This window comes from Melospiza georgiana, chromosome Z (genome assembly GCF_028018845.1).
Source record: "Melospiza georgiana isolate bMelGeo1 chromosome Z, bMelGeo1.pri, whole genome shotgun sequence".
In the NCBI taxonomy this organism is placed as follows: domain Eukaryota; kingdom Metazoa; phylum Chordata; class Aves; order Passeriformes; family Passerellidae; genus Melospiza; species Melospiza georgiana.
In genome coordinates, this window is record NC_080465.1 from 57,787,510 (window position 1) to 57,802,285 (window position 14,776).

The 14,776-nt window shown below is 34.7% G+C and overlaps 1 protein-coding gene across 4 annotated transcripts in view; it reads right to left on the bottom strand.

The window, feature by feature from the left end:
• Positions 1-14,776, bottom strand: part of FER (FER tyrosine kinase) — a 158,547-nt gene that overhangs the window by 14,389 nt on the left and 129,382 nt on the right. For 3 of the 4 annotated variants that reach the window (XM_058043459.1, XM_058043461.1, XM_058043460.1), the window contains one exon: positions 773-927. In XM_058043459.1, the coding sequence (XP_057899442.1) occupies positions 773-927 (155 nt within the window). Of the gene's footprint in view, positions 1-772; positions 928-9,436; positions 9,517-14,776 lie in introns of those variants that run through there. The other variant, XM_058043462.1, reaches the window with a different exon arrangement.

The window sequence follows — 14,776 nt, forward strand, 5'->3', positions numbered from 1 at the left end:
TTAAGAGATGGTAGAAATATTTATAGACACTTCAGATGAAGAATTCAAAAATATTTTATTCTGTGTACTCAACTAAAGAACTGCTTTAGAGAAGTACATTCAAAACATGCCATCATTTATTAAATGTGCTGCTTCTCCACAGTCCCCTTTACCTAGAAGAACTTATTTTTATAGTTTCATATAAGCAAAAAAAGGTAAGAGCAGCAGCTTCAGCTTCTATTCTGAAACCAAGTAGTGTGGACCACTTCCCTCAGTGATAAATAATGAATTTTTATCCCCAATATAAAAACCTAGTGATACACAAAAATGCAGGTAAAGTAAAACTGCAGTTAAAACCCCCTGAAAATAAAACAATGACTGCATCTTTCACCAATGCAATGAATTATCTAACACAGTGTTATAGTACATTAACATTTTCTACTATTTTCAGTGAGGGGCTATAAATATGCAGAACTTGCCATTCATTTTGCTAATGATCATAATTTAGATGACTGATGAGGCTGTCTACAAGAATGAGTCAGCAACAGAGCCAAAGCACTCTGCTATTGCTGCATAACAGTAATTTTGATGTTGCTGCCCTATTATTTTCCAGCAGCACAACTGCATTTTTTACACAAATCAGACTGAAATACTAAAATTATTTTAAACATCATTAATTTGAATGAGGGAAAAGAATTGTATGTACATACACTCGAATATTGCGGCTCTGGTGCTCTTTACTGCACTTCGGATTTTTTATTCTTTTTTCCAGAAAATCCAGTTATACTCTTACCATAGTTCAGAGCTTCTGGAGCAGTCCACTTGATTGGAATTTGCTTTAGGCCTGATGATGAGTACACGCCATCGTCCTCTTGCCGGGACATCCCAAAATCACTTATTTTCAAGATGTTGCTTTCACCTACCAAGCAGTTCCTTGCAGCCAGGTCTCTAAATTAGGGAAAAAAAAAAACAAAAAAACAAAAAGCCCAAACCAACACATTTGTACAGGTCTGAAAGTAATTGGAAGTCATTTAAACTGACCAAGCCCCTCAGCCAAGACAGTCGCACCTCTCAGAGGCTTATTTACAAAAGAGTAAAAAACACTTCACAGCAGTCATGAGGAAACAGAAGTGAGGGAAAGGAGAAAAAAATCTCAGAAATAATCCTAGGAAAAAGCGAGGGGAGGGGATGCTGGAGATGCTCAAAGTGCCTCAGCAGAGACTCTCCTGCAGTCCACAGAAAGGAGGCACAGTGCAGCAGGGAAGGAGTGTGAGGCTGAAGGACAGGAGCTGTTATGGAGAGTTCAGAACCTCCATTTCCCATTCACCCCTCAGGGGAGGAAGTGAAGCATTTCAGAATGAAGGAGTGCCTCAGAAGAAGGGAAAGGGAAAAAGTATTTCAGTTTTTGGCTTTTATTTCTCACCATGTAACTCTACTCTAATTCGCAATACATTAAATTCATGTTACCTAAGTTCATTCTGTTTTGCTATGCTGGTAATTGGTAGATGATTTCCTTGCCTTTATCTTGACCTCCAAGTGTTTCTGTCTTATTTTACTTCCCTATCCTGTAGAGGATGGAGAGTGAGAAAGCATCTGTGTGGGTGTCTGGCAGCCATGCAAAGTTAACCCACCACAAGTGCCCTCCATTTACTCCTCCACAAAAATAAATCCCAGATTAATGAACTGGATCCTACGTAAAATGAAACAGAATTTGGAGAAGGATCCTGAAATGTGTTGAGGAAGTGTTTCAGTGAGAAACCTGAGAAACTGCTCCATCTTCCCTCTGCCTGTTAGAGTTTCTATCAAAAGTTAAAGCTACTCAGCATAGAAAAGAAATTTTGGCTCAGTGATGGATGGATGAGAAGCTCAGAAAGTCAACTCCTTCCCTTCACCTCAATTTTTTTTATTTTTTAGATCAGAAGACATGCAGTAATACCTGATAAAAGACCTACTGTGACTTCTCTACATGTTAATAATATATTATCAACATACTATATGTATGTTACATTTCAGTGTTTCACAGTTTATTAGAATACAACATAATAAAATATATATTATTATTCCCATGGTAATGTAATAAAAAGGGAGAGACATGTCAAGCAAGAGGATTAATTCCATACCATTATGAACAACATGGACAAAATATTTTTTTAAACTAACCTTTCTGTGGTTTTGCTTAACTTAATAGCTAATATGCTCACAAATGGCTTACATGAATATTCCAGAAAAACTATATTAACTTTGATATTTTGAATTGGACCTGTAATATAGTTCTGAAGTGAATCCCTTGAGCACTTAATGCACATTCATTGGTTTTTGAAGGATGAATTTGGTGTATGCAAACTACATTGCTCTTGGAAGAAACTAACTTAGAATTCTGCTCATGATAGGCACGAAATTTGTTTTTCTAGTGACACAATTTTCTTTCCAAGGAATTTGTTTCTACCGCTAATGCAGAAAGGTTTGAACCAGCGGCAAACAGCTTCCAGCATTACCCACGGTAATGACAAAGGACTGAACTACGCTTAACCCAAACGAAAAGTCTTGAGCCATATTTAAGGATGCTGAAGCTCATACAACTGGCTTTAATCAGCTCATCCATATTGATACCGGGTTATTCAATATGTAGACAGAGCCTAGGTACGACCCTAAATATCATAACTTGATTTAAGAATTTTAACATATTTGACTCACACAGCTTTTCTGCCACTAAGAACATTAATAGCTCTAGAGCTTGAGTGACAGAAACGAAGTTATTAGTTTGGTTCGAGAAGACAGATCACTACAAACAAATCTGAACTCACAGGCACCAGCTGAAGATGTGCACAAATGCATAAAACAGCTCAGTGTGCACTGTTTTACGTGGCTTGATATTAGCATGCGGTATCATTACATACAGCTATATTGGTTAAAGCAAGCGAGCTGCAAAACAAAATCAAATTGTTATTGTTTATACTCAAGTGTGTAAAAAGTATCACCAAGAACTTCAAGAATTTATGACTTAGGTTCCAATCATACTTCAGTAATTAGGTTTTTCATCATGTTACTCAATATAGTCTAGATTTTGCAACTGATGCACATAAGGAGTGGAAAAAGTAATGAGGTTGTATCTCAAAGAAAATTTATAGTTAATTGAAAGCGCAGTCATCCCCCTACCTGAAGTATCACCTAGCATTTAAAAATATTGAGTCAAGTTAAGAAAAATCTATATACTGAGCTGACTTAGGTTTATTCCTCATGCATAAGTCTGATTATTTTGGAAAGTGGATAGTAAATAATATGCACAGTATGGTGCTTATAAACAAAGACTACACTCAGTTTGCATAATTTTTGTCAGTTTTGTACATAGAGATATATATGAGTTTTCTTTTTCATTCAGAATCAACTAGAGAAAAAGCTTTTCATCCCTACTGAAAATTGACTAAAACACTTCCATGAAAATCAACTGGCATTCGTAGAAGTTCATAAAGATTGTGACACTCTGTTCAGGATACATGTAAATTAACACCTCAAAGAAGAAATCAAATGTTTGCATGTTTTGAGTCTCACAGTATTAATGCCTTTTTCCACCTTTAGCTAAAACTCTCCCATTTTAAATGCTATAACACTCTGTATTACTTTCAATACATAATTTCTGTTAATAAAGTCTTGTGCGCACTTCATATATTTATTTCTGACATAAGCAAATTTGCCTTCTTCTATCATCCTGAGTATGATATGCTCACTCTACCACTTACTTAGAAAATACTTTAGATGTGATAATTTCATTCCTCAAGCATATAAATGTCACAAATTATATTACCTTCTTAGTATTTCCACTGTCATTTTACATCTGCTTCATATCCTCAATGATTTGTTGCTTAATTTTACGGATAATTTTTACATGTATTTGCACATATTTTTATATGTAATGCTTAAAAACATTTTTTATATGTAATGTTTAAAAAAAATTTTTAAACAGTTACACTGAAAGCTGCGGGTACCTCAGCTTTTGGTGGGTTTTTTTTTACTATTATTCTGAGGGTTTGGTTAAGATTTTTCAGTATTTTTCAAATAAATTCTTCACTGTTCTTCATTATGTCTGACAGCTTCCTTAAAAAGGATGTTATTATTCAGTCTAGACATAAGAGAAAAATACAGAAGATGCTTTCAGTCAACAAGATTTATTACAGAATTTATAGCCAGAATCTGGGAAAAAAATGGCAGCAGCAACTATTACTCCCATTACTTTAAAAGAATAAATTATGACATTAATTTTCTTTCAGTTTCCATAATTATAATTAATTTCTATTTTCTACAGATAGGCGTTCTAGTATAATAATTTCAAAGGGTTTATAAAGACCCTTTACTTCTTAACCTTCCATAAGAAATCCACAGTGGAGTTCCACTCCATTTTTAAGATAAACAACATGAGTTGGGGGAAACATGAAAATATAAATACAGAGGTCTGATGACCAAAATTAACTATGAGATGTCAACATTAAAGATTTCATCAGTGTTAAGTTTTCATAGTAAATCATGACTCTTTCTACATGGACATTAAAAAACCAAACCAAATCAAACACATGAACAACAAATCCCCAAAAAAATAATGACAACCAAACTCCAGCACACCAGCCCCCCCAAACAAAAAAACTCCACAAAAATCAACTACAGTCTATTTGTCTTCTTGCCTCTGAAAAACCAGTGTATTCTGCTTGCTTTCTCTTCCTTCTCCCTAATGCTCTCTAAAGCCAAAGTCCTGAAGAAGCACAGAGATAATTCTATGAAAAGTGGTATCTCTGTTTAGGATTTTTTTTTTCTCATAAAGCATTTGCTACTTAAAGCAGTAATTTCATAAAATCAGTATTTATCTTTAACACAGAAAGCAAGAAAATATTCTTTATTTACATTGCGGAAGTTCTACAGATTGGACACATATTACACTGAACTGCTACAGAGTAAGCTCCTTAGTAAAAGAGAAGCTGACTCTCACTATTTAATATCAAGATTATATAAACTCCTAGTACTGCTAGAAACAAAGTTTCTTCCCCCCAGCTACTAACAAGTAAAAACTAGCATGTAATTTGGAAATTTCCTTTTTAAGCATTGCTCGGCAGGTCCTGTAAGTACAAACAGGACTTCTCCTAGGGATGCCAATATGGGTCAAATCTGCTGAAACTTTAAGAGAGGGGTCATAGGACTTGGGCTAAAAATTCAACAGCCAGTTCAAGGAGGAAGTAGAGCTCTGTGCTGGGAGCTGTTACCACCTGGATTCACATCTGTCAGTAAAGACATAAACCAACTAAAGCCTTCTCTAAGGACATTCTTACACTCCCTCCCCTCTTCCCCTCCACATCCCACAGGATCTGCAGAGAAAGTACTACCTAGCATTGCAATGGAATTCCATGAGTTAAAGCAAATCAAAATTAGAGAGCAAACTCCTCATTACTAAATCAGCAGCACAGACTGCCTCACTGAACTAATTAGCCATTTTATATTCCATCCCTGGATTATGCAGTTAAAACACTCTAAGGTGATAAAAGCAAGTAATTAATTAGTGAACAGGATCGGTTTATCTCCTCTGCACATTAAATTCAATGAAAATGGTCTATTACCTAAATACAAAAAAAGGGGTGGGAAGTGAAACTACAAGATAAATTGCTGTTTTTTTTGTGAACTGTAAGATACCTCGCCTTCATACACCTGACGTAATTTCCAATAATGTCTAAATCAAAATACAGTCGTGCCTAAATGTATTTCAGAACTTTCTTGATATGCTGTATGTGGAGGGTACAACAAATAACACGTGCCTAGTAAGAGACTGGGAAAATATTAGAGGGTTAGAAGAACAACCTTTCATGAATTCTGTGTTTTCTTCCCCCTTTAAACTTTGATTTAATTATTTCTTGACATTATTTTAGTTATTATGAAAATATTGGAGCCATATTAACTACAATGCTAATAACTGCTCTCAGCTCCTCATATATAATGCAAGTCCATCTTCATCTCCACAGGTGAACGGTGCTGGCAAACCAGAGAAATTCCAAGTTGGATACAGTGGATACAGTAGTGATTTCTGAATAATGTCAGGTGCTCGGCTTGCCATCCAGTTTCGGATATTGCTCAGTTTCTCTCAACTATAAATAAAATAAGCAACTTCACCCACCTCACAGCATTGGTGGACGTCAATTACTCTTTATAAAGCACTTCGCACTTAAGCAAAAGACTTAAAAACTTTGTGAAAGGAATTCAAAAGGAGGAAAAGTAACAAAACAACCCCCAAAAAATTGTATTCAGTAGCTGAACACAACTGTCAACTTATTTACTGTCTCCCACCCAGATATGACTCAAGGGACTGTACAGATCTACTGACACATTAGACAACTTTTATCTTTGAGGATTTTTTGGTAGGCTACTGCTACCAAAAATGTGCCCTCCATTTTCCTAGCAGGGCAAGTTTTCTGTACCAGCAATTTTAAGAAAGATAAAGAAGGGAATAGTAGACAATGAGCACTTTTCTGAGGAGAATCAAAGCAGTAGACTATGAAGACAGAAATGAAGCAATAAATTGCTGCATCATCTATTTCTCCCCACTTTTTCCTATTTCGAAGGTTGTCTTCACAATGCCTGCTCCTGGAACAGAAACATTCCTATCAGTACCATCTAAATGGTTTTTATCTGCATTGTTTCTCAACTGTTTTAGAACTTAATAGTTATTGCCTGTATTCTTCAGAACAGTTATTTTGATGAAAATGACATCACAGTCATTTTGGTCTTTAACAGTCTTCTATGCATTGATATCACTGCAGACTTTTATAACCAATTTTTTCCTGTGTACTGCTGATTATATGTAATATGCTGAACAAAATGTCCTTTTTTTTACTTTGTGCTATATCTTGAAGCAAAGATTTGCAATCCAATTTCTTTTGTGTGCCCATTTTAGTGAAAAACGAAGTGTCTGGACAGTAATCAGAGAGGAAGACAGGCAACTTCATGGAGATCCTACAATATTAGAGTGACTGGAAAATTAAATATACAGTCTAGAAATCCTTAATGACAGAACAGACTTGGGAATAAACATCTCTGCTGGGTTCCATGCAACCATTCCTAAGCTCTTGGATATCAAGAGAAACATTACAGGACATAACTACAAATATGGGTACATTTATTAATGTGTAAGGCTTGTAACAGTCCTGGAAAGTCTCTTTGATATTAACTGAATTACAGGGGAAACTAAGTCTCCAAAAATTAATTATCCAAGATGTACCAGAACACAAGTTTACATTTTGTGCTTGATAAAATTACAGTGGACTTAAATTACAATCACAATGCCATCCATTTCCATAACCAGTTATATAAGGATATTGTATTATTCATAGGAAGAAAAATACCATTTTCAAGCAAAAATTTACACTGCATCATTCACAGAAGCAACTAAAATGAAACACAACAGTAGAGCACAACATTTTGCTAACAGGAACATTTTTAATATAGTATCATGGCTTTATTCAACATATGTGATAACACAAGTCTTGTTACAATGAGTGTCCTTGCCTTTTTAGACCAGAAGGATCACTCAATTTAGTTCTTAATTCTGAATATAGTTTTGAATTAATCTCTTCCTTATTCTACTAATTCTACAATAATTCTATTATTATATCTTATTATATAATATAATGTAAAAATGTAATTGATATCTCTGCACAGAAGCATTAAATACTGGTTTAACTTGTTTATAAAACTGTAATCATCTGAAGAGGCAGACCAGATATGGTCATGGGTCACATTCCCTTGCCCATAAAGTATCAGTGATAGAAAAGGCTGCATGTTGGATTAAAAGAAAATGTCTAAAGCAGAGTAGCTTCTATCACTGATTTTTCTGATGATTAAGGTTTTTAGAAAATAAATTTTTCATTCTATTAAATAAAGCCATTTTCTAGTGTTAATATCACAATATATTAAGTTCAAATGACTAATAATTCAAAGCAGAGCATGTGGAATTGAAAAACACTGCAAGTGCACAAGAAATCAAGAAATTCAAAAGTATGATTATAATATGGGTCACTTTTTTCCCACCTTTTTCACTAGAATGAAATAAAATAGCACAATAATGCAGTATTTGCAGGGCCTTTGAAGTCCTAATGAAACAGAAAATATTTCAAAGTCTTCTCAGGGTACATTTAAGTACTTGCCACAGGTGAATATCAAAGTTCATCTGAGACAGGCAGCTACTCTATTGCTTTTTCAATAGCCAGAACCAATAATGTGGTATGAAACAGTAGCTGTAGTTTAAGTTATCTCTCCATGCATTTCCATCACTTAAATTTATTTTTGTTCCTACAACCAAGAGGCATCATTTAAGATTTTAAAAGTAACAGACAAGCATGATTTTCAGTAGATAAAGTATTTTATAGGAATTAGATCCTGAAACACTTTGTTAATGAAGGTAAAAAAAGGTAAAGGTAATAATCAGGCTACAAAGAAATGAAGCATCCAGCATAATTAAGGTACAAGACACTACATATTCATGAAAATAATACACAAGGAATAAGAGAGAAACCAAATACATTAGGTCTAATTAGAAATGAGGAGGAAAAGACAGAACAAAGAATTAGCAAAATCAAGCATTGCTAGACAAGAGGATTGTGCTGCAGTCCTAACCTGAGTGGCTAGAAAGCAAAAATAAAATGTCCTGCATTTTTAAGAGACACTCACAAAGAAAGCCAATAGCAAAGGGAGGAAAGTCAGCCATATTTTAAGGCAATTATTCATCTGGGGACGTTCCTTATTTAGGGAGAAAAGAATTTAGATGAATGGCACAGGTAACTTATGCCAGCTAAGCATTCTTAATAATGGAAACCATTGACAAAGATGTACAGTAATAACCCACTAATTCATAATTTTCCAGTCAGAGAAAAAAAATTCTAATTTGTACTTTACAATATTTGTCTACCTTTAATCAAGGATTACCAACAAATACTTGAAATATTTCAGTATAATAAAAATAGCCTGTTTTGTAACTATAATAAGAAAGGATGAATGAAAATAAAGATGAGGAATAATTTACTAATTGACTTAGACAGCTAAGTAAGATCCACAGTTAGCTTAGAGAAATACAAAAGAAATTTCAGGTGACTAACACATTGCGGAGAATCATATATATATAGAAATTGAGAGGAATAAAATTACCTATTAATTTCCTGTAAATTAACAAGAAAGTAAATAAACTGAACCTCTCTCCTGGTTTTTGTCTCTATTACTTAAAATCCACAATAGTTTTACCACTCAAAAATAAAGCTTCTATGTGAAAGAACATACTCTGCACTTTTTTCATCACAAGAAAAAGAAATAAGTGATGGAATTTTCATGGAATTATAGTGGGACATTCAAAGCGGGAGATGTTGAAGAAAAAAAGGAGATGACAGTACTGATTAAGGATCATGATTACATCTCATATTGATAGCTGGAGACAGGATAGGACTTCCACAGCTTTTGGGAACTGGATGAACTCACACATCACATGCACATTCACCATGGTAGAGTTTCACAGCTGGGCTGAGTAGAGGAAGAGATGTTAGTAAGTCCAGGGGCTGGACTCTATCCTTTTTCTTCTATTAAAACCTTATGCTATCTGATAGCAAAAGTCATTTGCTTGCTACAAGAATGTCCCTGCCCTGGAAAATCCAGAGTTCTGTATTTAGAAATAGCTCCTCTGCCTCTGGTTGCTCTCTGTGGAAGCATGTTCACTCCTGTATAGGGTTGACTCCCTACAGATCTGAATGTTCCTTGTCCTACCAGGATTCAAAGTTTGTTGGAGGTGCAGAAAACACTTTCCTGTGCTTAATGTAAGACAGGAAGAGAAAACTATTAGAAAGCTATTGCAAAGCTATGGATTTACTGCACCTGGGTATTATTCTGAAATATTTCTGCAGAAAAAACTATTCTGCCATTATACTTTAGTAAGACAGGTTCCTCTTTGCCATTTAATGTTACATTCATTTTAGCATTTATTGTGGGCAAAGGTTATAAAATAACTGAAGTCCAGCTAGTCAACTGATAAATATTTAAAATTTTCCTGCTTAAAAAATCATGGGTAAGAAATATCTTAGAAGGTGATATAATATAGGGCAACAAATTAGAGTTGCCTGTTTTCATTTAGCAGCTTTGTTCATGATCTGAGGGAAAAATCAAACAGGAGTTTAATTACATTTCCAGATAATAGCAAATTAAGAGCAGCTGCAAGCAACAGTAAGGGCAAATAAATAAAAAGAAAGAAAGGAAAGAAGGAGAAAGAGGGGGAGAGAGGGACGAAACATATCTGTTGGGATAAGTGTTAGACATAGCCTGTAAAACAGGAACTATTATATTTTAAAAAAATTAAGCCTAAATACAAACATTCAGTAAAAAACAAATACTACTAGGCAATCATATAGAAAAAAAGAGAGCCTAAAAAATATGGATTCCAATTAAATAGGAGTAAAGGAATTAAACTGAGCATCAGAAAAATAAAAGCTCATTATCTACTAGCTTGTGAGAAATCTGTCTAGGAAAAGTAAGAAATTCTATTTTATTAATGAAGTTACTTAATAAACCAAAAAAAGTTTGATAGGTGTACAGACCAGTGTCTGTTTCAAAAGGATGGATTAAGTAAATGAACCCAACTTTTTACTGACTTTCAGTAAACATTAGAATTGTCATATGCCCTGGAATCTATTGTTAGTACACAACTAAAGTAAGTACACAACAAAAAGGTAGTGGTCAAAGAGGGAGAGACCCAAAGAATGATTAATTTCCTGGCCTAGTGCATTTGTTCATTTTATCATATGAAAAGGTGACTTTTTCAACCAATCACATAATTGGAGAAACAACAAAATTCCAAATGCAATGACACAAACTACTAATTTCTGTACAGAAAAGGGTTACAGGTGTTGCCAGTCAAGTACAGGTAGATTCCCATGAAGTTAGAAAGACACAGCCGCTGCTGAGTCTCCTCAGATTTCCATCAGGCAGCTTCAGGTATTTATTTGTGGTTAGAGGTAGTTTCACAAGTCAAATGTGGCCCAACACTGCGTGTAGCAAACCTATCACACAAATTTTGGCTTCCTCAACTGCAGGCTTCGTTAGGGAGCACCAATTTGCCCCTTCTCCTAACCCAGACTGGTGTGAGCAGCACATCAGTGGCACTTCAGAGCCCAGCTCCAGGTTCAGACATCTGCAAGGGGCTTGGAACATCAGCAGAGGTGAAATGTGTAATTTTAAAGAATAGGTTAAAACCATCAGAGAAAAATACTGGCCCACTGTCAAATCTAAGAGATTACCAAACTCTGTATAAGTTACTGTAAAATACTCTCCAAAAGGGAACTGAAGCACTTAAATTTAATAGCTCCTTGATAGTTAAAAGAAGCAGAAACTGCCTGCTTAAGGTCTTTATATTTGACATAGAAAAATCTTCCATGACTTTTACAGTCTTATTTCTAAAAGTTCTGTCTACCTGACTCTATCTGAAGGTCATAATGCTCTCTTGTGGTTAGAGAGATTGCTTATTGACTTGCAAAACTAAAAACAATTGGTTTCAATTTACAACATAAGTCGAGCTGTGTTATAGAAGATTAACAATATATACAGAAGTTTAATAACTCCTTTGAAATAAATATCTATTAAAAATAATGAGGGTAGATATATATATTTGTAACAACAAAACTAGTATTTTATACTTGAGTTCTGCCAAAAAAAGACAATAGCAGCATGGGAGACCCTGTCATCTCAATTTTGCCCTTCATTTGGGATACTCAGAATTTTCATGACGAGGGAGTGGGATTTTACATGACCGTGAAGAAGAGTAAGAAACTAGTCCAGATAATCTCATACAAGAGAGCATGGTCTGCAAAGGTGGGCAGCAAGGGTGGCTTCCTGGAAGCAGATGAGAAGTCAGAGAGGTCTAAGATACCAAGCAGAAAGGACAGTCAATTAATTTGTTAGTGGATAGGCCTGGAGATGCTTATTACCAACTAACTACTAAGATGCAATATTCGGAGCAGTAAAGTTCAAACCCTTTCTTCTGAGCACATGCAGGCTAACTATCTTACTGATCTCCAAAATCAAAATTATTCCAAAGCAGAAATGTTTCAAATCAGGTATTTTTACTTACAGCATCCTAACTCCTACATATAGTTTGAGGGTTTTTTTTTAAAAACTGGAGCTTGGCCCTTATTCCACTCATCTATTTTTATTTCCCAGCAGCCAGGACACTTGATGAAGTATCTGACATCCATCATTGCCAGGAGCTTTTTATGTCTGGCTTGAATGACTCAGCTGAAATCTGTGAGCCTTTAAATACAGCAACATTGACTGAAAAATTCTCACAGTTCCATGTACCCTGATGATCTCCATCTACCTTCCAAACCAGTTAACACACCAGTATGCTCTCTCTTGCTGTTTACTACCTGGCATAAGGATTTTGAAATAGCCTTTGACAAAGAGTAACTCCTTATTTGAATAAAAACTCACAGTGATAAAATACTGTTTCGTAAAAGTGTATCCAGGCACTACAGTTCTGCTGAACGAGGAAAGAGGCTGAGAACAACAGAGCAATGGCAAAAAAAGAACAAAAAACAAAACATGCACTAAGCTTTCTGTGTGTTTTATTGTACTCATCCTCAGCAAGTGTAATTTCTTTCAGACAGTTTAAATTTGATCACAACATTTTTTGTGAGTAGTACCTACTGGAACTGAATTTACCTTTGAACCTAGCTTAACAGGCATAAGTTTCTCTTACCTTTAAAAGAAAAATGTCCTGATTTTACAAAAAGATCTAGAAAACAGCCCTCTATATATGATTTGATGTGTAGACCTATATGCCATGAAGTTTTCCAGTTCCATAAACTTTAAAACCAAGTTATTTCATGAATACACACTAAAACCCATCACACGTCCTTCTTTCATCTGTTTTTCCCTACATACACAGCCAGATAACAATGCTGAATATGATACATCAGTAATAAAACTACAGCACCATAAAGGTTGCAGGCACTTCTGAAAAACCTCCTGAGGCAGTGATAAAAATCACGTAAAGTATATTATCATTAGTGCTATCTGGAAAAATAGTGGATTAATATTTTGTCAAATCCGCAAAATAGGAGTAACCCAGTAAGCATATATATACATATTTGTGTGTATGTATATATACAAAACACAGAAAAGAGAAATAACTTTTTCCTCTGGAAAACAATTTGGGAATTAATTGTTTGTTACCACATACAGCCTAAAAATTTCTTATTAAAAGAAATTTGTTACCACTCAGAGACAACTGTGGTATATTCCTCTTTGGAATGTCAAGAATTAGTATCAGGAAGCCAAGAAAATATTGAAGTGATACATAATATCTTAGTGCATTGTATCTTAGATATACATGTTTTTCCTTGAGATTGGAAACAATGATTAGAATTTTCTGCTGTAGGAAAGAAATCAGGAAAATATCTACACCCCAAAGAAAATAAAGTGGTGCATGAAAGCATGTTTTAGCCTCCCTATACAAACACTGACACACCCTGTGGTCAATGACTTGTGCTCAAAGAGCACCCTAAACCTCATTTTTAAAGCAACTGATGTAGTTCTCTGCCTTCTCCCCCTTCTCCTCTTCCCTCAATCTTCTGCTTTTGTCTTATCCTATCATCTAATTCATTGTTCATCATCTACTAATACCTCCTTTGCCCACTGCACAAATGGTATACTGCAGCCCATCTTTCTTAGAAAGTAATTACATTTCACTCACTGCTCACCACTGTACCAGGATTATAAGACTAGAGAAAATATTATTTACACTATCCAGAAGAGCTGTGTGACTTTATGGTCAGCACTACAGCTTCCACTAACACAAACAGCATGTTATTTTTATCTTAGTTTCAACAGCCTGTAACTTTCATTTTTTTCCTTTTTGCTTTTTAATTAGAGAGAGCATGTTGCTTTCATGCAGTGAGTAGATTTATTATACTAAAAATACTATTCAAATTATTTTACTGAGCAATATTTGTAGATGCCTAATATTTATCAACAAGAAAGTGATACTGCAGAAAATAAAAACAAATACAGTACAATAATGTTACACTTAAAATGTTACTGTTTGTTAAACAGAATGAGAGAGTCTAAGAAAATTTGCTTTAACTTCTTTCAGCCTTATTTTCTTTATTCCTAGCAAAGGTTACTAATTTTTTAGGAGGGAGCTTTCTGTATCAGGGATAGCTCATGAGAAATAGACTAATTCCACTCCAATGGCAAGAAATAAATATTTTTCATACTATGCAATTTCTGTGACAAAGAAAAAAAATCTAAATCTCTCTGGCACTTCCTACAGATTGTTTACTACCTGAGAATTTACTCTGATATAAGCCTTTTTATAATTAGCTTTCAATACTTAACGTTTCTCCTCACTGTCTATAAAACACTAACTATTAAATAGTTACTAAATTCTAATAACTTCATTTTGGTTTACACAGAACAACTGCCCCCTTAGAATAACATAGATGCACTTCTAAAGGACGAGATCATGTAGCTATATTCATCACATACATTTTGTTACAGTATCTGGAAATATTTTGAGCTTTGTGTTGGTTTTTTGGATTCTCTGATGATTCCTGGAATCCAAACAGGAATTCAGCCTGGCAGAAAGAGCAGACCATTATGTGAGATTTCAGGGAACAGATTCATTGCTATTCACTTACACCTGTAAGAGCAGAAATATCAGCTAGTAAGTAATACAACCTTACCTATGCAATATGTACTTTACCTATGCAATAAGAACAAAAATATTTCCTTCTTA